Source organism: Sceloporus occidentalis, unplaced genomic scaffold, assembly GCF_023333645.1.
Source record: "Sceloporus occidentalis isolate IW3139 unplaced genomic scaffold, rSceOcc1.0.p SCAF_4, whole genome shotgun sequence".
Classification (NCBI taxonomy): domain Eukaryota; kingdom Metazoa; phylum Chordata; class Lepidosauria; order Squamata; family Phrynosomatidae; genus Sceloporus; species Sceloporus occidentalis.
The window spans coordinates 177,261,935-177,285,810 of record NW_028316984.1 but is presented as its reverse complement, the minus strand read 5'-3'; the positions used below and the strand labels follow the sequence as shown (position 1 = coordinate 177,285,810).

The 23,876-nt window shown below is 41.1% G+C and overlaps 1 protein-coding gene across 6 annotated transcripts in view; it reads right to left on the bottom strand.

Moving 5' to 3' along the window:
* The window catches only part of UNC79 (unc-79 subunit of NALCN channel complex), a 149,654-nt gene that overhangs the window by 73,259 nt on the left and 52,519 nt on the right, over positions 1-23,876 (bottom strand). For 5 of the 6 annotated variants that reach the window (XM_089522436.1, XM_089522439.1, XM_089522440.1 and 2 more), the window contains exons 12-27: positions 22,388-22,617; positions 19,858-20,029; positions 18,475-18,705; positions 16,400-16,590; positions 15,572-15,695; positions 14,296-14,436; positions 11,734-11,973; positions 9,721-9,948; positions 8,582-8,723; positions 7,859-7,941; positions 7,390-7,538; positions 5,059-5,216; positions 4,279-4,460; positions 2,488-2,689; positions 1,025-1,204; positions 1-66 (exon numbers count right to left, since the gene is read on the bottom strand). In XM_089522436.1, coding sequence (XP_089378562.1) covers positions 1-66; positions 1,025-1,204; positions 2,488-2,689; positions 4,279-4,460; positions 5,059-5,216; positions 7,390-7,538; positions 7,859-7,941; positions 8,582-8,723; positions 9,721-9,948; positions 11,734-11,973; positions 14,296-14,436; positions 15,572-15,695; positions 16,400-16,590; positions 18,475-18,705; positions 19,858-20,029; positions 22,388-22,617 — 2,719 coding nt within the window. The remainder of the gene's footprint in view (positions 67-1,024; positions 1,205-2,487; positions 2,690-4,278; positions 4,461-5,058; positions 5,217-7,389; positions 7,539-7,858; positions 7,942-8,581; positions 8,724-9,720; positions 9,949-11,733; positions 11,974-14,295; positions 14,437-15,571; positions 15,696-16,399; positions 16,591-18,474; positions 18,706-19,857; positions 20,030-22,387; positions 22,618-23,876) is intronic. The other variant, XM_089522438.1, reaches the window with a different exon arrangement.

Sequence of the window (23,876 nt, the reverse complement as noted above, 5' to 3'; positions counted from 1 at the left end):
CTTGTGTTTGTTCTGGTGTTCCACCAAGTGTTGGAGCAGACTGCTCATGTCTAGTCAACCTTGCTGCTAAAAAAGGGGAAAAGGAAAAACCAGGGAAAGTGCTGTTAACATTACACAGCCTATCCTAAATCAGATCTTGACTGGTTTTGGAAGAAAAGCAAGTTACTTGGATAGGAGAACATCAACGAATACAGAGGATATTCTGAAACCCACAGAATGCAACTAGCAGAGAATTGACAATACTGGCTTTGATGGACATTGCATCTGATGTAGTATAAGGCAAGTCCCAAGGTTCTTATACTCTATGCAAGAAACTGCCACATTACATCCTTGGCATCTTCATGCAGGACTGAGAGGAGGACTTGTGTTCAGCTTGGTGAAATCTGAGGGGCAACATGATTGCCCTCTTTAAATACCTCAAGGTCTGTCACAGAGAGGAGGGATAGGCCTGTTCTCTGCTGCTCCAGAGGATAGGACCAGATCTAATGGTTTGAAGTTATAGGAGGGTAGATTTCAATTCAACATTAGAGGGAACTTCTTGACAGTGAGAGTGGGCATGCAACAACAACAACAAAAAAAGAATATGGTGGCAGGGGCAGTTACCTCTAAAACAGCCCAGTGAAGACTGTGAATGCACAATAGAAACTGAATGTTGTTTCAGTGGGATGAATATAAAAAAATTTAAAAATGAAAGGAAATGAAATGGAGTATCCTGAAAGAGGGCAGGATTCCACCCACAAAATAGGAGCATTCCACAGTGCAGTTTTGTTGCAAGTCCTATTTCTAAAATAACAACAGTAAACAGAAGCATATGGTGCCTTATATTTAGCTAGCACACTGTCCCAGAGGTTGGTATAAATCCTTTGGGAGCACATGGCAGAGTGTGCAGATTTGTTAGTAGAGCAAGCAATTAACAGAATTATTATCGTTATTTTATTGGTCAAGATCACATGCTGTATAAAATGTCCACACTGAAACAATTTTGCAGTAAATGAAAATGAAAAACAAAAATCAAATACTCAACGAATTTTGGTTGTTAAGGTTTCGGGGAGAGATTGTGCTCTCTTGGACTCCACTGGGCCCTTCACGCTATCCCTCAGAGAACGCACACTTTTCTGTCGATTCCGAGCAAATCGAGCTCGCTTGATCTTCCACATTGCAGTATCGCTTAAGTTGGCAACATTTGTCCGGACAGCTGTGATTGCTTTTCAAATAGGATGTTTAAAAAAAAAAAACAGGCATTATTTGGGGGAATATTTCAAACCAAATCATACTCTATATATGTCACACAAAAGGCACTCCACACCACAGCATGTTGCTATTTCCATATGTGATTCACCCAAGTGGGATTTTGTTTTTTGTTTTTGCCAAAACATATAACAACTAGTCACACTTATGTTTTAGTGCATCAGGTTGCATTTACTCATTATTTTTAAAACATCACATTAAGGGGTCATTTTGGGGAGTCGGGGATCATTTTAGATTTTAAACCATTTTTTAAAAATTAAAAATAATGAAACATCACATTAGCAATGGGTTCAAAGGTTACGAGGGTTGCTCTGTAGAAAAAAGAGACTAGTAACTGGGAAATGAGTTATTTTTTAAAGTCTTAAATAATATTCTAAGTCCTGGTTCTAAGAAACTCTTATACACTGCAGCATTATAGCAATTTGATATTATTTTAATTGCCATGGCTGCATCCTATGGGACCTGAGATTTGGAAGTTAGTGAGATATTTAGAATTCTTTGCCAAAAAGCTGTAGTGCCTTGCCAAACTACAAATCCCAGGACTCCAGAGGATGGAGGGATTGCAGTTAAAGTGGTTTTGAAGGGCTATAGTTGTGTGGTGTGAAAAAGACCTATGATAACTTAGCAGAATAGACGAAAGTGGATAAGGAAGGTACATGCCAATACAAGCCTTGCTTGCTAGCTAATACAAATCCTGGCTAACATGTTATAATCATTATATCTGAAGCAGAACAGTCTGCCCATTCATCTAATTTTTGTGGCTTTTTTATAACAATAAGTTAAATACAGATAAAGTACGACCATCTAATAATAATAATAATAATAATAATAATACATTTTATTTGTATACCGCTTTTCCATAGATCAAAGCGGTTTACAGACCATATAAAATCCATTAAAAACATCTAGATGTTGGTTTACAACTCCCATTTTCCATCAACATTGCTTATGCTAACTAGGGCTGCTGGAGTTGGAGTCTAATAACATCTGGGGAAGCAGACATACCTCTTTCCTTGCATACATACTTTGGGTCCCACTATGGTGAAGCTATAAGGTTACCATCACCAACAAGATGACTGGGCACAACAGATTTTATTGGAGTAGAGTTACTCCCCATCAATGAACTTACCTTCTTATTCTAAATATGGGCATTTTTTTTCCTCTCATTGACAAGATCATCTAGGTTTATATCACATAACTATCAGTATCCATACATAAAACATGCCACAAAATGCTTACTTGTTGGGAAGGGGAACTCCTTGTTGCAGTCTAGATGAAGTTGTGCCTCAAGAGAGAGGGTCTCAAAGCGGTTCACAAAGAATTCCCAGCTCAAAGCCGGAATGTCTTGTTTGAGAAAATGAAGTAGTAAAAGTTTGCTAAGAATTGTGGGTCTGTCCTTGACAACTGTATCAAATTGGAAATCAAGGCAAAGGCATAGGCCCTAGAGAAGAAAAGGAAAACACAGATGCAGAGATTTTAATATAACGGAAATGGAGATTATAGTTTAAAAAATCAGAAGAAGGCTAACTTGGGCGCAGTACAGACCATGGAAAAGGGGCGTTCCACAGCCACCCCTTTTCTTGCCGGGTTGGAGGCAGGACAGCCTCACTGGCAGCCCCTGCGGCCCCAACCCAGTGTTTTTCCAGGCCACAAAGAAGCGGCAAAATGCCACTTCTCCGTGGCCTGGAAAGAGGTGTCCGTAGGGCTTCATGCCCCCAGTCACCCTGACAGGCGCGGCAAGAAGGAGAAAGGGACCACCTGGCCCCTTTCTCCTTTGCATCACTGGCGCAGCCATGTAGAGACCACGGCAGCAATGCGCTCACACAAAAGGAGCTCCATTTCTGAGCTCTTTCCCACATTGTTGAAAGGGTACCCCAAGCGCCCTGCAGAACCACGGTGGCATCATGCAGGCGCCGGTCCGTGTGGAGATGGCACGTGCATGACACCATTGTCATGCAAGCTGTATGGATGGCGCGCTTCCAAAATGGCGCTGTGCATACAAATTAGAGCTGCGGAGCGTGCAGATGCTGTGCATTCCCCAGCCCTAGTTTTGGACTGAGGATGGCGCTTCCGCGCTATCTGTATCGAGCCTTGGAAAGATAGCTGCAAATGAAACAGATAAGATTTTCAAGTCAAAAGATACATTCTTAAATACCAAAGTCAGAATAATCCAGGTTATAGTATTTCTGATTTCTATATATGGTTGTCAATGCCAGACAGTGAAGAAAGCTGACAGAAAGAGACTGGAAGTGCCACTGGAAGAAAGTTCTTTAGATACTATGGATTGCTAAAAGGACATCTGGATCTAAGCTCAAAATCAAGCCTGAAATCTCACTAAATGCAAGAATGGCTAAACTGAGGCTAGCCATTGGACATATGAGATAACATGATTCATTGCAAAGGATGATAATACTAGGGAAAGTGTAAGGCAGGAAGACAAGAGGAAGACTGCAGTAATTCAAGGAGCTGCAGTTCGTTGATTGATTACAACTCAAACAAGGAAGCCACAGGCCTGAGTTGATAAGACCTTAGCAGTGCTGTTGATCAGTGCTCAGGGCAGTTTCACACTCACAAGATTACCATAAGTCAAAGTCAACTTGATGTTATATAACAAGAAGAATAAAAGAAAAGGAGGGGCATTGTGGATCAGACCAAAGGCCAATCTAGACCTTCATTCTGTTTTCACAATGGCCAAAAGATGTCTCTGGGAATCTATGAACAGAACATAATAGTACCCTTCTGTACCGAATACTCTGTATCTAGAGCCAAAATGTCTCTAATGCTGGAGAAAATATACAGTTCTACTAGTATCCATTCATAGTTTCATATTCCATAAGTGTGTAACCCCTGAACATGCCACAACCTAAATTTGGAAGTAAAGCAGGGTTAGACTTGATTAGTGCTTGGGTAAGAGATCACCTAGAAATACCAGGGATCATGAGGTAGGGTTAGAGAAAAAGTCAATGCAGAACATTAATAATAAATTAAAAGGAGGTTTGCTCTACATTTTATACGTCACCACTGACATACCTGCAAAGCTGGCCTCTTTATGGTATCTAGCAAGAGCCCCGCTCTGGTGGCCACAGCAGGGTTAACATCCTCCACAGCAGTAAGAAAACAGCAAAAAGCATGTGCCAAGGAATACTTTAGTAAGTGGTTTTTGGTCACTGAGTGAATGTCCAGGAACCTACAGAGCACTGCTACTTTCTCCACTGTGGTAAGCAGCAATTTCCCAGAAAGAAAGAAAGAAAACACATTTATACAGACATTGCCACCCTATCAAGTTTTGTGTGAAACTGAGGGCTTGTCTACACTGGTGAAAAATGCCTTACTCATCCCAAAACTGGTGCTGCAAGTCTTGACGATATATAACTACCTCTAGGGAGGATCTGTGGTTTTTTGCCCTTAATCTGACTTTGCTCTGGACTAAGGAAAGTTGGGGGGGAATCCCAGTGTTTCCTGGAAACCCCAGAGTGACCTTGGGTTCTTTTTGTGTGTGCACAACTGAGTCAGGTCCAATGTGGCCCAAGCCATCATCCACACACCAAGAGCTACACAACCCCCCCCCCCTTTTCCAATGGAGGTGCTAGCTATATCACTTAGCACATAGCTGTCTCCTTTTACTGTTTCCCTCAGAATCTGCCACATGAGGCAACTGCCTCACTCTGTCTAATGGTAGAGCTGGACCTGTCTATAAATTATAGGACAAACACAAAGAGTCAGTTATGAGTTGCTCCCCTAAAAGAAGCCTCTGAAGATACTGTATGTACATTCTTTTTAAAGAAAATAAACAATATGTAAAAATCCTACCTGCTTCAAACCTAATCTTCCAGTCTTTACTGTTGAAGTTGCTATTGATGATTGTCCAGAAGATATCAGCTCCATGTGGAAGTGACAGAGCATGAAGAAGAAGGGGCACCGCCAGAGAAGAAAGCTGGGAGAACTCAGATTTTACAACTCTCCATAAACTGGAGCCAAGGGAGAGGAAGAAAGGATAAAGCAAAGCCAGTTTAAACCATTTCTATTGAACATCACAAATACCTTTCAGTTTAATACCTGCTTTAATTTACAGGGATTTCCCCTATCTTGAGTTCCCAATAAGGAGGACAAACAGGCACAGAGAGCAGTGTGGAAGGAGAAAGGAATGAGTAGTAGAGGGCCGCTGTGCAAAAGGGCCTTTATTGACTGAACACTGTTAATCATAAAATGATCACTATCTGCGCTTTTAGAAATTGAGATGGGCTTTTAATGGTGGTGGGCTGCGCTGATTTTTATATGTTTTTAATTAATTTTAATGGTTTGAAAACTACAGATTGTTTAATTGTTTTTAAATAACTTTTATATTTATGCTTTTTTAACTAGTGTCTTTGGATAGTTTTTAATCTATCCTGTTTTTAATGAGTTGTAATCTTGCCATGAAAAACCCATTATAGGTTTCTCTCAGGGTCACCATAAGCCAGAAATTACCTGAAGCCACACAACAACAACAAAGCCACACTGAGTCCAATTATTGGGGAAAGGCAGGATATAAATTGTTACTTCTGTATTTCTTTTCAGTTCCGTCTTTGCAATTCTACACATATAGATATTCATGTATGTATGTATGTGTGTGCATGTATCATATCTAACAAAACAGATGTTATGAACATGAAAGTAATAGTAAGACATTTCAGCTTCGATCTTCTTCAACTGCTCTGAATAAAAGTATTTTTTTAACCCAAGGTGGCAGTTTATAGTTACACAGAGACATTGATGGGCTCTGGTGTAAGAAATTAGTCAGCAGATATTGGAGGAAGCAATTCCTCCATAGACATGCACAGCCCCTGCAAACCCACAACAAGAAACTTTCCGTTTGTTACACACTCACACACATACATACACATAGCCCTCTCTTCCTAGCCTTCAATAATAATAATAATAATAATATTTATTTGTATCCCGCCCCTCTGAGAACAATCAGAGCGGCTAACAAGTTAAAAATATACAACATATCAAATCCCTGGTACCCTCCCCCACTTAAAAAGATATTAAATCTAACAAAGAATTAAAACCATACAGGTTAAAACTGACCGAAGGGTCAAACAACAAAACAATACAACAGAACAACAGAACAATAATCAATACAACAGCGATCAATGGGAGCAGCAGTATCTCTTTATGGGAGTTTCCTGAGGCCGGGTTGACTATTCTGGAAGGCCTGCCGGAAGAGATCCATCTTAACAGCCTTTTTAAAGCTGTCTAAGGATGTAAGCAGACGGATCTCAGCCGGCAGGCCATTCCACAGTCTGGGGGCGACGATGGAAAATGCCCTCTGGTAGCCAAGAGCCTAGATTTTTGTGGCTGAAGTAGGCGTCTCCCAGAGGACTGGAGTGCGTGGGGAGGATTGTAGGGGAGAAGGCGGTCCCGAAGATAGTTTGGACCCAAGCCATTTAGAGCTTTAAAGGTGATAACCAACACCTTGTATTGGGCCCGGAAACTAATAGGCAGCCAGTGGAGGGATTTTAGAACCGGAGTAATATGGTCTCTCGTAGATGTTCCGGAAATTACTCTGGCTGCCATATTCTGTACTAGTTGCAGTTTCCGGACCAAGTACGAGGGTAGCCCCATGTAGAGCGCATTACAGAAATCTAGACGTGAGGTTACCAGCGCGTGATCAACAGTCTCAAGATCCTTTACTTCCAGGAAAGGGCGCAGATGGCGTATCAGCCGAAGCTGATAACAAGCGCTCTTGACTGTCACATTTACCTGATTTGACATCAGGAGCGACGAATCAAGGAGCACCCCCAGACTGTGAACACAGTCCTTGACGGAGAGTGTGACCCCACCTAGGACCGGAGGTTGCAACCCGATTCCTGGTTTCGGGGCCACTACTGTTTTGTCTGGATTCAATCTCAATCTGTTTTTCCTCATCCAGCCCATTACTGCCCGAAGACATTCATTGAGAGAGGAGATGCCATCAGAATTCGAGACCGAGCTCATCTTGAGGATATGTGCAAGTTACATAGTGAGGGAAGAAACTGCCTTCTGTAAGATTTGCTGACAGTCTCCTTCTGTTTGTGCAGGGGCCAAAAATCCTGGTCTGTAACAAGATTGTACTCACTTTATACAGCGTAAAACCTTATCTTGGGTAAGAGAATTTACCTGGCAATCAGCATATGATCCTGAATATGGCCTAAGAACTGTTCATGGTCCTTCCTGGCAATGTATAAGCACTCCCCATGAAGACAGAGAATCTTCAAACAGTTGAGCATGTTAAACAAAATATCTGGCTCATCAAATCGTGCCATTTCCTGGGACAAATTTAGAAACAAGCCAAACACCACAAATTAATCTTATACTCCAAGATGAACTCATTATCCCATCACACTTTTACTATACATTCTGAGCAGAAATGCACTGGTTTACCAACTTTAACAAAAACAGCAAGAGTCTGAAGGTGATTAAGGCTCTGTATATTTTTACATTTTTTCTCCACTGAAGAATTGTGAAGATGATCAAATAAAATATGCCCCACACTTTACAAGTGCCCAAAATCAAAATTCATCAAGAGTCTATTCTACTGCAGAATCAAATCCATAAACATATATATATTTTAAAAGGTAAGCATTACCTGCAATATTGTATAGATGAGCTTCAGTGTCACTGGAAGCTGCTGGTAACAGAATTTCCTCTCTGTGTCGTTTTTGATGGCAGCTAAGAAAGCAAGATATAAAAGAACCACAGATTTTTTCATAAGGCAGATGCCAAGTATACATTTATGGTTCCTTTTTATTATTCTGGGTAAATTTAGACAATTGTATTGTTCTCATGATCAGTGAAACTATCTTGATAATGTAAAACCTAGTTATATTATGTTTCGTTACCTTCCATGCAATGGCCTTTTTGTTACATGTCAAAGGGAGGTGATCTTCTTTTCATGAAATTCTATACCACTGGAGTGGGCTGCCAATTTCTTGCATGAAATTCTGTACCATGTGAATGGGTTGCCAATTTCTTGCATGTTATCAACGATCCAAGTGTGTCTCAATGGAAGTATGTAATTGTTCAAGAGCTACCACTCTGATACCACTGTCTGATTTCTACATTAACCTTTTCTTAGACATTTTCTAAGTGTAGTATTAAGTGAAGAAAGGGGGTATTTTTGTCAACCAGCTAATCATACAAAAAAATACCTCTAAAACAGACCTGGGAATTATGCTTCTACAGCCTAAATAAGTGTTGCTGTTTTTACGTTAATACAGGGCAACTATGGAAAAGACTGAGGATATCTGTTTTTGGAGGTTTGAGATGAACATTAGCATCAGTGAATATCATAAAATCTATTTGCTTTTACCTGTATTTTCTGTTTTCTCTGTATGATTTCCTGGGTTTTCTCCATGATTTGGTGCTGATTTTTTCTCTCCTTCCCCTTCAGTTCCTATAATAAACTCTGGTCTGGAATAGAGAAGGCTGTCCTCCAGGTTATCTGCAGGTTCCTTTAGAATGCAATAAAAAGCAAAACTAATTTCCCTGATGTCCACATTCATATGTTCTCAGGTCAAACATACCTTAAGAAGAGATCTAAGGCCAATTAATATATAGTAGCATTTGAACAAGAATAGATTTGTGCCATGCTATTTAGTTATATCTTGCATTTCCTCAAGGCCATGTACAGACCTCAAGACCTGTAAAGTAGGTCAGGCTGAGAGAGAGTGACTGGGCCAACCAGTGGTATAGCTACCTGTGATACAGGGACAGAATGAGGGTGTTGCCTCTGAAAACAATTCTAAACACACACACACACACAAAATTTTCCTTCACTTGCCAAATGCCTACCATTGCCTTCACTTCAACTTCAGATGAACATTTAAAAATAATTTTTTTGGCATCTGAAGAAAAGAGGCACGCAAAGTTCCCAAGGGAATGCAAAGACAGAAAATATAACAGTTCTGTGTATGATTTTCTTTGTCAATGATCTTCATGAGAAGTGGCCACTGACAGCCTTATCCTCCATGAATTTACCCATTGCCCTTTTAAAGTTATTCACACTGGTATTCTGCACCTTGGATGAACAAATGCTCCCTTTTAGTTGTCCTGAATCTTCCAAAATTCAGTTTCATTAGATCATTCCCAGTTTTGGTATTATGAGAAAAAAGTATTGTTATTTTTAAGTCTCCCTATCCACTTTCTCCAAGAGAATCAGTGTAGTGTAGTGGGTTGAGCATTGGACTACAACTCTGGAGGACAGGGTTCAAATCCTCACTTGGCTCTAGAAACTCACTATGTGACTTCTGGCAAGTCATACTCTCTCAGCCTCAGAAGACGGTGAAGACAACCTCTCCTGAACAAATCTTTCCAAGAAAACCCTCAAGGTTTTCTTATGGTCTTTCTTATGGTCTTAGGGTCACCATAGGTCAGAAAGGATTGAAGGCACACAGCAGCAGCAACAATGGCAAAAATGATAACAGTACCCCAAACGTAAACCGTGCTTACCACTAGTCTGATTTCTTCTTTGGGGGCTAGTCGCTCCAGTAGCTCACAAGCCAACTGATAGCACAAGATACTAGACTGGCACAGGTTGCATTCAGTTGCCTTTTCATCTTTTTGGCAGGTGTGAGAGCCACCCCAGGGGGCCTGGAACACATTGTTGATGATAGCAATGATGTCCTTGGAGATGCTGTTCTCCAAGCCCAAGGTAATGCCATCATCTTGCAGTTCCATCTGAAAAGCAGATTACGATGCAGACAGTTACTAAAGCAATTGAAACACAAACTACTGGCATGCAATAAAATTGGTAGGTCATAACCTTCTAATGTTATCTCCTTATTAAAAAATAAAGAAAGAAACATGGGCAGAAACTCCATGCACTTAAACAGCTGCACAGCAGACCAAAAAATAATTAATAGGCAAATCATCACTATTGCACCAGGAAAATGTCACTTAGATAATTTTTGACTGTTCATATTAAAGGAACACAGTCCCCCCCCCCCCCACCCTAGGAGAATAAATATTATGATTCTATGAAGTGAGGCTCTAAATTCGAGGATTTAAAGAAGATTACAAGAATAGTAGCAATGAACAAATTATGTGTCAGAATATTGCATAATTACTGCTGATATGGGATTCAGGTTCTACCTGGATCCAAAGTAAATTCAAGTACCACCTGAATCTGAAAACTAGCTATCAGAAACAGCAAATATGCTGGTTCATTTTGTCACAAGTCATACTAGCTGCCACTAGCTGCCACCAATGGGAAGAACTGTACTGGTAACCTGGTGAACCTCAAATAATTCAGCTCTTTCCCAGGGCTAAATTGATTGATTGCTAATATCCTAAATTCTGATTGCAGAGAATGCATGGTATTTCCCAGGAATTGCTGTAGCAGACCAGGAGCTATTTCACACTACACTATTATATCATTATAATTCCACTTTAACTACCATGGCTCCAACTTATGGAGTCCTGGAATTTGCAGTTTAGGAAGGGGTACTTAGAAATTTTTACCAGAGAACTGTAGCACCTCATCAAACTACAAAATCCAGGATTCTATAGGATGCAGCCATGGCCATTAAAGTGGAACCACAGAGCTATAATTGTGCATTATGAAAGGCTCCAGCACCCTCTTCAATGTCAAAACAAGATCATGTTTTAATTAGCAAGGCTAATGTGACCGTTACCCCCGGTCCATTGTTCCCTGCACTTTCTATCAGCTTAGTTGCATTGGGGGAAAGGCAGAGGCAGGTGGCAGCAATGTACACAGCACTGGTGCCTTCTGGTTTCACTGCATTTTTCTTTTTTGTGTTTCATTTCTTTTCTCCCTTTTTTCTTTCTATCTTTTCTTCTTCACTGGAATTATGCTATACTATCATTGTGGAGACTCAGAGGAAAACTGCTCTCCATTCTCCCTGCACCAAAAGACCACCAGTATTTTCTATGTTCTCTTGTTTCTGCAGAGGTTTTATTTGTTTTTCATTTTTTGAAATTCCTATTCAGGAAGCATGTCTACAAGACAGATCACACACTTCTCCCTCCAGTCTCTGGGGAACAGCTGGAGAATGAGTTTTCATGCAAAAAAGAAAAAGAAAAGAAAGAAAAGGTCCAAACCCTTTCTTAAAATAACAGGAATAATATTCTAAAGCTATGAAAAGTTGGATTTTGGAGGAGAAAGCTGCAGAATTATAGCAAAATAGAGGCAACAGTGCAAAAACATCCCTCAGCTTCCCAAGAACCAAATGTATGTATTCATTTCTGATTTTAATCTCTTTGTAAAAAAGCTCCCAAAGAGTAGCTGCCAGTCAGAGTTGTTAATACTGGACAAGAAGAACCAAATTCTGACTCGGTGCAAGGCATGTTATATTTTTATGTTCCTGTGAAGTCCTCCCTTATCCCACTTGAAGTTTTCCAACAGTTAACATGTTTCACAAAGAAAAAATGTGACAGTGAAGGATATGCTCCGGTCATTTTGAGCAATCTTTCTGTCCCAGAATTCTTCTCTAGCATTGTCACCTGCTTCAAGATGAGGTCAAACATCAGGATGAAACAATTCAAGTTCATTTCATCATCATCACAGTCAAAGTCAATCATCCGTCCTCCTCCTCCCCCTCCACCTCCTAGGTGTCCAAAATTCTTGAAAGGGCTATGGAAGGGACTGCGCATGGGGCTGCGAAATGGACTCTGAAATGGACTCGGGAACGGGCTCAGTGTATTATGTTGCACTCTCCGTCCTGGATCAGAAGCGATGCTCACCTAGAGAGGCACAATTAAATAAAGATACAGAGACCTAAGCTGTGTTGCATTTTTTTTCCTGCTGGCTAATGTAACATAAACATATTGACAGAGAACACTACAGATATTATGGATCACCAGAAAGACAAATAAATGGCTCCTAAGATGCATTTACAAGGTAGAAATAATGTATGTAGAGAGATCTTGTAGTACCTTTGAGACTAACTGAAAGAAAGAAGTTGACAGCATGAGCTTTCGTAGACTTAAGTCTACTTCCTCAGATGCATTTGGTGGAGTGGAAACCAGGAACACAAATATTTGTACCATTGGTAAGTGAGAATGTCAATTCAAATTCAAAACCCTTTGTGTACAGAAATGTACACAAAACCCTTTGTGTACAGGAAAGTCCAATTTTAATTATGGTCATTTGTGAACAAAGGCATTGGCAACTAGCCTTTGAGTATGAAAATGAAATCGCAAGACCAGTTTTGCTTTGAAAACTAACCTGTAGGTGGAGAGAACAGATGGGTGTAGGGCACCCCCCTGAGGATGGGGTCAGAAAGAAATAATGTAGTTTGAAACTACTTTGGCTGCTATGACCCCATCCTACAGAATCCTGGGACTTGTAATCCTGGGACTTGCACCAGCACTCTTTGACAGAGAGGGCTAAAGACCGTGTAAAATTACAAATGCCAGGATTTCATAGGATGGACCTACAGTGCATTTTGGTTGGCCTATAAAGGTATCACTTTTTTGTGGATTTTGGATGTTATTGTACTTTGCCACATGGCCAACTCATCTACACCTAGATATGTCACCTAGAGAGAGTTCAGCAGGCACTGCTTTTCACTGCATGTTACATAACAACACTTCCCCACCATGCTGTGAAAAACATTACCTTAACATTGATCAGGCTACTGTTATGGCACAAGAGGATGGGGTCCAGTTTTAAAAGCTATTTCAGAAATGTTTCCCAATGTACATGCATAATCAAATCAACTAACGGGTTTAGAGAATTCCAACCATATCAGATAAAATATTCAAAAAACAATAGTCCAAGGACAGATAAAATAATGTGATTGTGTGTCCAACTCATAGCCAGAGAAATTTATTTGTGTGGATGATAACTTCCAGAAATCTTTGTGGAGAACCCCTGGGGAAAGTTCAGCTGACAAGGCTTTTCACAGCAAGGGGATAAGTATTGTTTATTGTTGTTGTTACCTAACACTATTCAACAGCTCAGGCAGAAAGCCACAGATCAGTGAAGAAAAGTTGTCAACCCTATTTCAAAGATGTTTCCTGAAGAACTTGCTCAATTATGGCCCGAAACAGATGGGCCAAAAGCACCATGCTGCCGCCGATATTAGGGTTCCGGAACACGCAGCATTCTCATGCTCCGAAACACTAACACGTATGTGGTACCGTCCATACTTGGCAAGTGCATGATGCAAGTGCGGTGCTGCATCCGCATTGTGGGGCACTGTGCTTGTGTCCTGGATGCATCACAGTGCGCTAATGGAGCAGTGATGATGTCATCCCCACGTGCCAAACACAACCCAGTTTTTCTGGGTTCCTTTTGCTCTGGAGGGATACCACACAGTTTGGCTGCTGCAGCATCCCTCTGGAGGGAAACAGGCCGTGTCCAGTCCAGCCTTTTTCACAGATATATACCAGGCCAATATCTGCTAACTGGTTTAGAAAGTTACAATTAGATCTGATAAAATACTGGGGAAAAAACTGAACAATTCAAAGGCAGGGTGCAGAATAATGTTAAAATTATGTGACTTCAGGTCAAACTTAGAGCTTTGGAAAGTTAGTTGTTTGGACTATAGTTTTCAGAATCCTCCAACATCATAGCCAGTGCCTGTGCTACTGGAGAATCCTGGGAGTTGTAGTTAAAAAAACAATGTTTCCAAACTCTGGCAGAAACAAATGTGAGGAACATCTGGTAAACAGCAATTTCAAGGAATAAATCTGAATCAGGGCCTTGGTGGTAGGTATTATTTTATATATATATAAACCCTTATTCTCAAGAGTTTGTTCCCAGTAAGGATGTCCAATATTACATGCTTTACTGTGTACTGAAGCCTAAATGCTATTGTTATTCCAACTACAGTAAACCTATTGAATCAATTGGATTTATCTATGTGTTGACTCGCCATTTAACAATTGATTGAATGGGTCTACCCTAATAGAGGCTAGCCAACAGGATTCCAGTCTCAGCCTCACTAATTTCAGTGCAGTTTCATTAAAACATATTTCACCATTGATGAAAGTCTTGGCTTGACCAAAAGACACACACTATACTGCTAAGGATTTTTTTAAAAACTGATCATGAATTACCCTTCGTGCTGCAAGATTCCCAGTCAGCTCACTGACTCTTGATTTCCTCTGATTTGCCAGCTCTTTCACAGAATTAACCCCATCAGAAAACATACTGATTAGCAACTGAAGAGGAACTACAATGTCTAATTCGGATAACACCTGGAAAAGAAAGGCAAGGAGAGAAAGACACCACATCAAAAATACAGTGAATGTTAATATACTCTCTCTCTCTCTCTCTCTCTCTCTCTCTCTCTGTGTGTGTGTGTGTGTGTGTGTCATCCCCCCCCCGCCAAATAATATATGGGGGGGGGGATGAACAATAATATCAAACTGAGTTTTATATTATCCTCATAAAACATACACTAGAGAACAGGATTCAAGGGCAGCCCTACTATTAGGAAATGGGAGACAACGTGTGTGTGGTATGTGGTGTGTGTGTGTGTGTGTGTGTGTGTGTGTGTGTGTGTGTGTGTGTAAGGACAGTGGCCAAAGTTCCCCCACCTGTTTATCTGAGGCCCATGTGTTCACCTGGTCCATCCTACACTCTGTAAATTACTCTGCTACCCTAAGGTATGATGGAAAATATTGTTTCATTATCAGTGTTGAGGTAAGATTTATCTGACAATTCAATCAGTTTTTATATGTGGAGTGGTGGGCAGGTGGTGCATCTTGTCCTTTGCTTCAGACAGCACAGTAATCTTGGGACAGCCCTGATAAGACTGAGGGCACTGCCACACTGCAAAATTATATCAATTTAATACCATTTTAATTGTCATGGCTCCATCCAATGGAGTCTTGGGATTTATAGTTTGGACAAAGATTTGGAATTCTTTGGCAGACAGCAGTGATCCACTCCCCAAATTACACTTCCCAAGATATTCTGAGAGCCTGCATACACTAAAGATGTAAACTGATTGAATCCTCAATTCTTCTCAGAGTTGTGCCTCCTAAATAGTTCACCAAATCTCAGATCCCAGGATTGCATAAACTGGACCTATGATAATTAAAGTGCTATCGAAGTGATACAGTTGTGTAGTATGGATATGCCCTGGAGAGTTAAACATTTCTCTACGACCACCTTGTAAAATGTACAGTGGGATTTCCTTGCCTCACATCTCAAAGTAACTTCATGGATTGACTGACTGATATAATTTATATCCACCACCTTTCTCCTGATATGTGGCTCACAGTAGACATGAAAAATAAAACAAAAACTGCAGCTAAAATACAATAGTGGTAATGAAGTGAGTGAATATTTATCTTCCTGCCTGGTGACAGGTAGGTGTCTACTCACATGGAGCCAGAGCAAGGCTTGTTCCTGTACAGAAGATGGATATCCTGTAAACCGACAGCTGATGAAACCAAACATCTCCTCCATGGAAAAAGGGAGTGGGCATAGCTCAATATCAAACATTTTGCTGCAGTGTTCAAATCAAAAATGTGAATCAGCAGGTTCGCCAATGTCCCAAATGACAGATCGTTGTGCATCAGAGAAAATGTTGCAGTGAATATTTGTCACCAGGGAAAATATCACACTGAAACATTTAGCATGAATAAGTGACATATCCATTGAATATCTTGTGCAGGAATCTTGCAACTAGACCATCCCAAATTTTGCTAAAATAACTCCAATGAAGGAAAACCCACCACTTCTTACAGGCAGTATGTTCTTCCTACAAACTTATACACAGCCCTTGCTATTAGGAAATTTGTTTATCTACATTTTAGCCAAAATGTCCTCTCTGGTTTTCACCCACTGGTTCTAGACTTGCCCTCTGGAACAACAGAGAAAAGGTCTGTTCTACCAAATGCATACCAGCCCACAAGGCATCTGAAGGCAACTCAAGAGCTTGTTCAGTTATACTTCATTTTTTTCAAACCTATGTGATTCAAATACTACAGCCAAACTAGTGTTGATGCCTACTGAGAAAACAAAATGAATTTTCATCCAACACTTGAAACTTCCTCCAAAATACACAGTGGCTGCTCTTCCTATGCCATTCTGTTCACACAAGCTGTGTAGTTCAGATAGCCAGATGGATTTTCTCTCCATGGTATGACTGACACGCATACAGAGAAGGTGCCAACAAAAGTTGAAAAGTTCCCACAAACCCCAACCTACCTTAATACTTCTCTGAATTCTTTCAGTTGGTTGTCTGGGACTTCAGTCCTGATGGCTTCCAGCCACTCTGGCATAATACAATCCCACACAGGTTGGTTTATCACATTGTATGGAATCAAGCAGAGGATCCGATTCAGACCTTCCTTTAACTGCATCACGGTGCTACAGGACTTGTCCCAGTATCCACCCACCTGAGGGTATTTCCAGGAAAAACCTTCATAAATGATCCATTCTTTCTACACAGACCTAAGTATACACAGCTCTGTGCAGTTATACCATATGGGTAGATAGTTAACAACAGTACATTTTATTCTCTCATATAATGATAAGGACATTAGCTTCTTAAAGAATGCAATTCAACACATAACAATGCAAGTGAATAAAGGTGGCCATTTTGGATTAGACAAAGGGCTTATCTAGTCAAGCATACTGTCCCCAACACAGTGAACAGCATGTAGCCTCTGGGAAGCCCATCAGCTGGATAGGCATGCAACAGAAACCCCTTATATTCTCTCGCATTTAATAGAGAAAGGCATAGTTCCTTGGATACTAAAGGGAATATGGACACACTGGTTAGTCATCTAACTTCCATTAAATTATTCAGTTCCCTTTTAAAACCTTCCTACTTGTCAAGTGTCAACACCATCTTATGCCAACAAATTCCAGAGGGGAGAAGTACCTTCTTTGAGCTATGCCCAAACTTTCACTGTTCAACTTTAACAGGTGATCAAAGTCCTACTATTTTCTATATCATGCTTAATTTTATCTGACATATCTCCCCTAGCTCACCATTTTTAATAAGCCTAATAGTCCCAAACACTGTACCCTTTCCTCTTTTCTATACCACTATACTTTATTCAAGTCTACAATAGCCTTTTGAAGGTGTGGTGGTACAGAACTGTGGCCCGATATTTAAGTGCCACTATATGTGTGTATGCATGTGTGTATGCATATACAACACCTATCTATCTATCTACCTAGCTACCTAGCTACCTACCTACCTATGGGGCAAAATAGATGGCTAAAATAGGCAGGTTTTTGACCAGCTTCGAGGTGAGCTGTTTAGATGATGCACGCATCGAAGCCAGCCAGAAACTGTTCCCAAGCTGCATTATGGGGAGAAAAGTCAGATTGAATAGGAGCTGCACTTTTTCCACTTCTTCCTTGAAAGTGTGCACCTTTTGCACGTACGTCTAAATGTTGCGATGCCAGAGTGCTCTAAAGGGCTGTTCTATTCAAACACTGACCCTAATTGTGCATATAAATGCCCTGTCACAGGAGCACGTTTAGAAGGGATGGAGCGGTGGGGTGGCAATGCCCAAAATAGAAACCATGACACCTCTCATGGAGTAAAACATACACAAAGCAAAGAGTCAAAGAGGGGGCATAGACTGAAGGGGAGGTGAAGAGGGGGGCATGATTGTACCTTGTCGGCATTGGCATGGGCACTCCTCTGCTCTGATGCCCTGTACTACATGTGTGACTGTGTGTAGGTTTATAGGGATGGCCATTCAATGGGATGGCAATCGCCAGCGGTTTGCTCCTGTGACAGTGCGCAGGGATAGTGGGGGAAACACTTTTAAAAAGTACTCAACAACGCGGCTTGAAGCCATGCAATGCAGTCATGACATGTGCACTCCAGCTGCCTTGGGAGCCAGCAATGTGGTTGGTGGGGACTCAGGTCATTTTCGGAAAAGGCAGCTTCAAGCCACTTTTTCCTGCCTGTCTCTTTCACCCCTATACATAACTGAACAGGGGCCAGAGACATTTTTTCTCCTTTCACCTACCTGGCAGGCCACACTGATGTTTTTTGGTGTAATATCACTTCTGGCCACCGTTTTGGACTTATGTTTGTCTTTTGGGGGGTTGTCTTTGGGGGGGGAGTACTGATTTTAGGGGGCAGTTTTGGAAGAATTGGGCTGGTTTGAGGGCAAAAAACACCCCAAATCACTCCATTTTTAAAAAAATGTTGGGGGGGGGGGTAATGGTTGAGGGCTACTTGATATTCATAGGCCATACTCTGTCCAATACCCTCAACACTCAACTCATGCACATCAAGGAAATGTACTTCTTACCCTTGCAAATTCCATTGGCTTAGGAAGAAGGCACATCACCATGACATCAAACCGAACATCGCACACTGTCTTCAGCCACTTGGTGACAAACTGAGGTTTGAGTTTCTCTACTAGACTTCCCACTTCATCATCCATCATATATGCTGTGGAATGGAACCACTGGAAAACCATGCTGACAAGCCGTGCCAAGCTCTCTGTAGGGGTGTTTTCACTAGGGGTGCAGAGGCTTACCTGGAAAAGACATTAGTTTCAGACAAATTCTTTTTGCTTTATAGCTACTGTATTATAACAAGAGGAAAAAGAAAGGCATGGTGGCACAGGTACCAGGGCTATGTTTGGAAAAGACAATAAGAGAAGACTTCTTGTCACTCATGGTAAAAAAAAACAATGGAAACATTTAAAATTAAACAAAGAAACAGTGGAATGTTTTACTATGCTCATGTTTCTCTTTTAAACATAAAGACTACTGACTTTAAAAAATTAACTGTAAGATTCATATTCAGAGATTTTGTACAAAATTCAAGCACCACATGGCCAGCTTCCCTACTAGGCAAAGTTAGGCAGGATGCTAGAATTGATGGCAAAATGTTGGAGAGGAGAGCTGTTTGTCAATATGAACTAACCTGCACCTGTTAACTCTGATTGCTTCTTTCAGGTGTGATGGGGAAGCCAACCCCATTATCAATGTAAAAGAAAGACAGAAATGAGAGTAAAGTGGACCCTTGCTTTACACGGGGGATCCATTCTGGACCACCACCATCCCCCACGTAAAGCAAATTCCACGCATGCTCAAGCCCCATTTAGATGAATGGGGTGTGCTCCCAGGAGTGGCACACCATTCATCTAAATGGGGTTTATCGTTCGCATGGCCTCAAGTCCATGTATGGGAAGCCCATGTATGGGGGAGGCCGACTGTATTCCTTATCTCAGTCAGCAAAATGTCCTTGGCCAGCTCTGAATCCTTATTCTGTTTCTCCAGTGTAATACCAGCTAAATTCCATAAACCTCCAATCTCTATACATTCATTGGAACTTCTTCATACAATTTATGTGTGCCCAAACAATTGGCAACACAATGGGTGCCACATCCATGTGTTTACCTGTTGTGCAATTGCTGATTAGTTCCCCACTCTCTCAGATCTGTGAAACAAGGGTCTGAGTGTGTTTGTGAAATTATTGGCTACACTAGGGACAACATTTACACAACATCTGAGAAAGTGCACCCACTTGCATAACATTTTTACACTAACATAGTTCCTCACAGAATTCCAGCTATTGTATGTTTTGGTGCTGCTGCTCTAGAATCTAAAAAGCTTTTTGATATGTTAGCCATTTCTTTGGAATCCAATGAAGTTTTAAAAACACATAAGATCAAAACACATACCAAAAACCAAATTCCAAACTGGCTCAGAAGGCGCTGGTCATGCTTGTCGTCATCTTTGTTATCAAAGTCTGTATTGTCCAAAGAGTGGTGTGAAGAGGATAGGCCCAGCTGCCTCCTGCGATTGAGCTCATACTCTCTTTGCTCAGCATGGAATTCAGCCTCTTTCAGCAGGCTAAAAACAAAACAAAAACATATCTATAAAGAAATTCATTCTTGTCAATTCATTCAAGATGTGGTGCTGAAGAAGTGCTGAGGATTCCGTTGACAGCCAAAAAGACAAACAAATGTGCTCCTAGAACAGATCAAGCCAGAAATCTCCCTGGACGCTAAGATGATTAAGCTGAGGCTGCTGTACTATGAGCCTATCATGAGAAGGCATGACTCATTGGAAAAAACAATAATGCTAGGAAAGGTGGAGGGGAATAGAAAGATAGAAATGCTTCATGCTATATGGATAGACTCCATTAAAGAGGCCATGGGTATGAATTTACAGGTACTAAGCAGAGTAGTGGAGGTCAGGGAGTGTTGGAGATATCTCATCCACAGGGTCATCCTCAGTCGAGATCAACTTGAGAGCAGTTGACATGATGGCTGTTTGAATGAGAGACCTCTGAGAGCACTGGTCATCATCTTCTCTGCCTGTTAGATCTTCCAAAGTGAGGGCTGTGACCTCCTTGATTCAATGTGTGGTTCTCCTCTTTTCTTACTCCTTTCCATTTTACCAAGCATTATCATCTTGTCCAGTGAGTCATGTCATGTTACAATGGCCTGTTACAGACAGCCAAAATAAAACTGCTTCGAGTCACAGTGGAGGTATGGTGTTTCAATGATGCATGCGTCCTAAGAGTCCAGAAGCCGCACCAAAGCCACGCTCCAGTCCTTAGGGCTGGAGCGTGGCTTTGGTGTGACTTCTGGACTCTCAGGACGCATGCATCATTGAAACACCATACCTCCACTGTGACTCGGAGCAGCTTTATTTTGGCTGTTTGTAACAGGCCATTCCAAAGTACACCAATCTCAATTTAGTCATCCTCATGTCTAGTGGGAATTCAAACTTGATTGGCTATAAAACCCATTTGTCTTTTTAGCAATAGCAATAGCAGCTTCATTTATATACTGCTTCATATCGCCTAAGCAGTTTCTAAGCAGTTTACAACTGTAAGCTAATTACCCGCAACAAGCTGAGTACTCATTTTAGCAATCTTTGAAGGATGAAAGTCTGAGTCGAGCCTGAGTCCTTGATTGGTACTGAACTTGCAACCTTATGGTTTGTGACTGAGTGGCTGCAGTACAGGCATTTAACCACTGTGCCACCAGGGTTTTAGCAGTCCATGGTACCCACAGAACTCTTCTGCAGCACCACATTTCAAATGAGATTATTTTCTTCCTGTCGGGTTTCTTCATCATTCTGCTTTCACACTCACAGTTAGAAATAAGAACTAGTATGCATGGGTTATTCCAACTTTGATATTTAATTATATAGCTTTGCACATGGAGATGCTATCTAGTTCCTTCATGGCTGCCCTTCCTAATCTGTTTTCAACAAGTTATATGGTGTCATCTGCATATCTTAAATTGTTGATGCTCCTTCCCCCAGTTTTCATGTCCGCTACCTCTGATTCTTATTGCCCATGAATTATTTTGTGAAAACTTTAGCCCCATTCAGGTATTTACATGAATGCATGCAGGAATAAATGTGGGATAGGGACATGGGTACACACATAATTCCCACCCCTGAATGTCTCAAAACATCTAACAGCATCACAGATTTTCAAGCTTTGAGCATAACACATTGCACTCCAAAAAAATCTTTGAGACTATATTCAGCTGTATGTAGTTAAAGGACACCCACTTGGCACAGACATTGGCTTTCACTTGGTATCAGGTGAAAGAATGGCATTTTATTGAACCCTTTGGGAGTCTAATGATTTTATCCTTTTTGTACAGGTGTTTCATTAGTTTGTTTCAGTTGATTTTAGTGAATGCTAGCCTGAGGTTTAAGGAGAACCTTAAACATAGGGCAAGATATAAATATTGGAATAAATAAAATAATAATAATCTTAATCTATATTTCACATAGAGCAGGATATAAATATTTGAATAAATAAAAAATAAATACAGTTGGCCCTTGGAACTCATGGGGATCCGTTGTAGACCCTCCCTCACTCACGCATATTCAAGCTCCATAGGCATGAATGGGGTGCGTGCACAAGGGGCATGTGCCACAGGCACACGCCCCATTGACATTAATGGCGGTCACCCCTCCACAGATTTTCAAGTCAATGGACTTAGAGGGGCGACTGTAATTTTAAAGTAACTTCCATGCACTAATGCAGGGATTAGGAACACATGGTCTTCTAGATTTTGGAGGAGTGCAACTTTCATTGTGCCTTACAATTGACTTTGCTATGGCAGATGAGAACTGAGGTCTGACAACATCTGGAGGTCCATGTTTTCCCCACCTTGCATTAATAGGACAAAAGTTGGTATAAGTGTGGGCATATGGGTGGGAATTCCTAGGGTAGGTTACCTGATGACAGCTTCTACAGTACAAACTAGCTCCTCAGCTCCACATTCACGTGTATTGATTGGGGGTGGTGATGTCTGGTAGAGATGAGTCTCAGCAGTTGCTCCAACTTCACTGCTGTGATGATTTGAATGGCATCGTTTGCAGTAGCGCACTGGCCTGTTCCCATGGCGACCACAGCAGCCGGCCGAAAAACATGTGACGACAGCTCTTCTAACATGCGAGCTACAGTTCTGCAAAAGAGCAAAAATAAATGCAATTAAACCACTAGGAGGGCCTGAAAGCAAGACTCAAGAAGCTGTTCCAAGAAATAATTATGAAGCCATTCACTTGGAATGGGTTGGAAGAGACAGGCGGCAGCCTACAGCAGGGCCAGGAAAGCTGTGTCCTCACAATGTTCTTCAATTACAACTTACATTGTCCTTAACCTGTGGCTGGTGTTGCCTGAGGCTGATGGGAGTAAGAGTCCAACAGCATCTGGAAAGTAACACATTCCCCCATCCCTGTATCACCCTCCCCCTAAACTTCAAGGGCTCTCAAGGCAATGAACAAATAAAAAACCAATTAAAACAATACAAAGAATAAAAAATATTTTAAAAACAAATTAAGACACTCTTCAGAAACTCCTAAAAGGTGTCTGAAAACAGTGCTAGTATCCAGTTTTGAAAGAGTTAAAACTGCAATTTCATATCTGTGTTCTTTGCCATGTTCTTTTCCTGTTCTTCAGATGAAAAAAACAGAGTGTGCAAAATATCAGAATCTATTGGTAGATCTCTGGCTGATTTGCCTAAGATTAGCAATATCATTACACTCTTAATTGTTTTAAAATAGCAAGTAACTTTTAACATAGCTGAGCAACTATGCTAATTATTTTTCTTTCAGCCACAACGAGCCCCACCAGTAAAATATGACTATCATTTGGTTGCCTTTGGCTAGGTCTTTGGTTTTAGAGTTTAATATCTGAATTTCTGATCTATGCTAACTCTACTGTATTTCTATAGGCATGTTATCTCAATATATCACTCACAGGATACAGGAGACAATGACTTCAACCTCCTTAGTGCCCACCATTATCTCTGAGTCCTAGACATATGTCAAATAAAGATGATCCAGTGAACCTGCAGTCCTAAAACCCTCTTCTCTAGCTGATTCCCATCCCAGCAGGTGTTGCTTGTACCCTGCTGACAAACCACAGCTGCTGAAATTCCCTTTTCTACACAATCATTAAAGGCAGATGACCCCTTGCCACTTTTCAGGTGGCAACCCTACTCCAGAACTCTGAAAGAGATATGTTTTCATTGTGACATGCTTTGGCTTTCTACTCTGTTCATCACTTTCCAGCTTGGTTACTGTTCCTTTACCACTTATCCTGTTGTTGTTGTTGTTGTTGTTGTTGTGCTTTCAAACTGACTCTGACTTGGAACAACCCTATCCGGGATGGGTTGGGGTTGGCAAGATTTATTAAATTTGCCATTAGCTTCCTCTAAAGCTG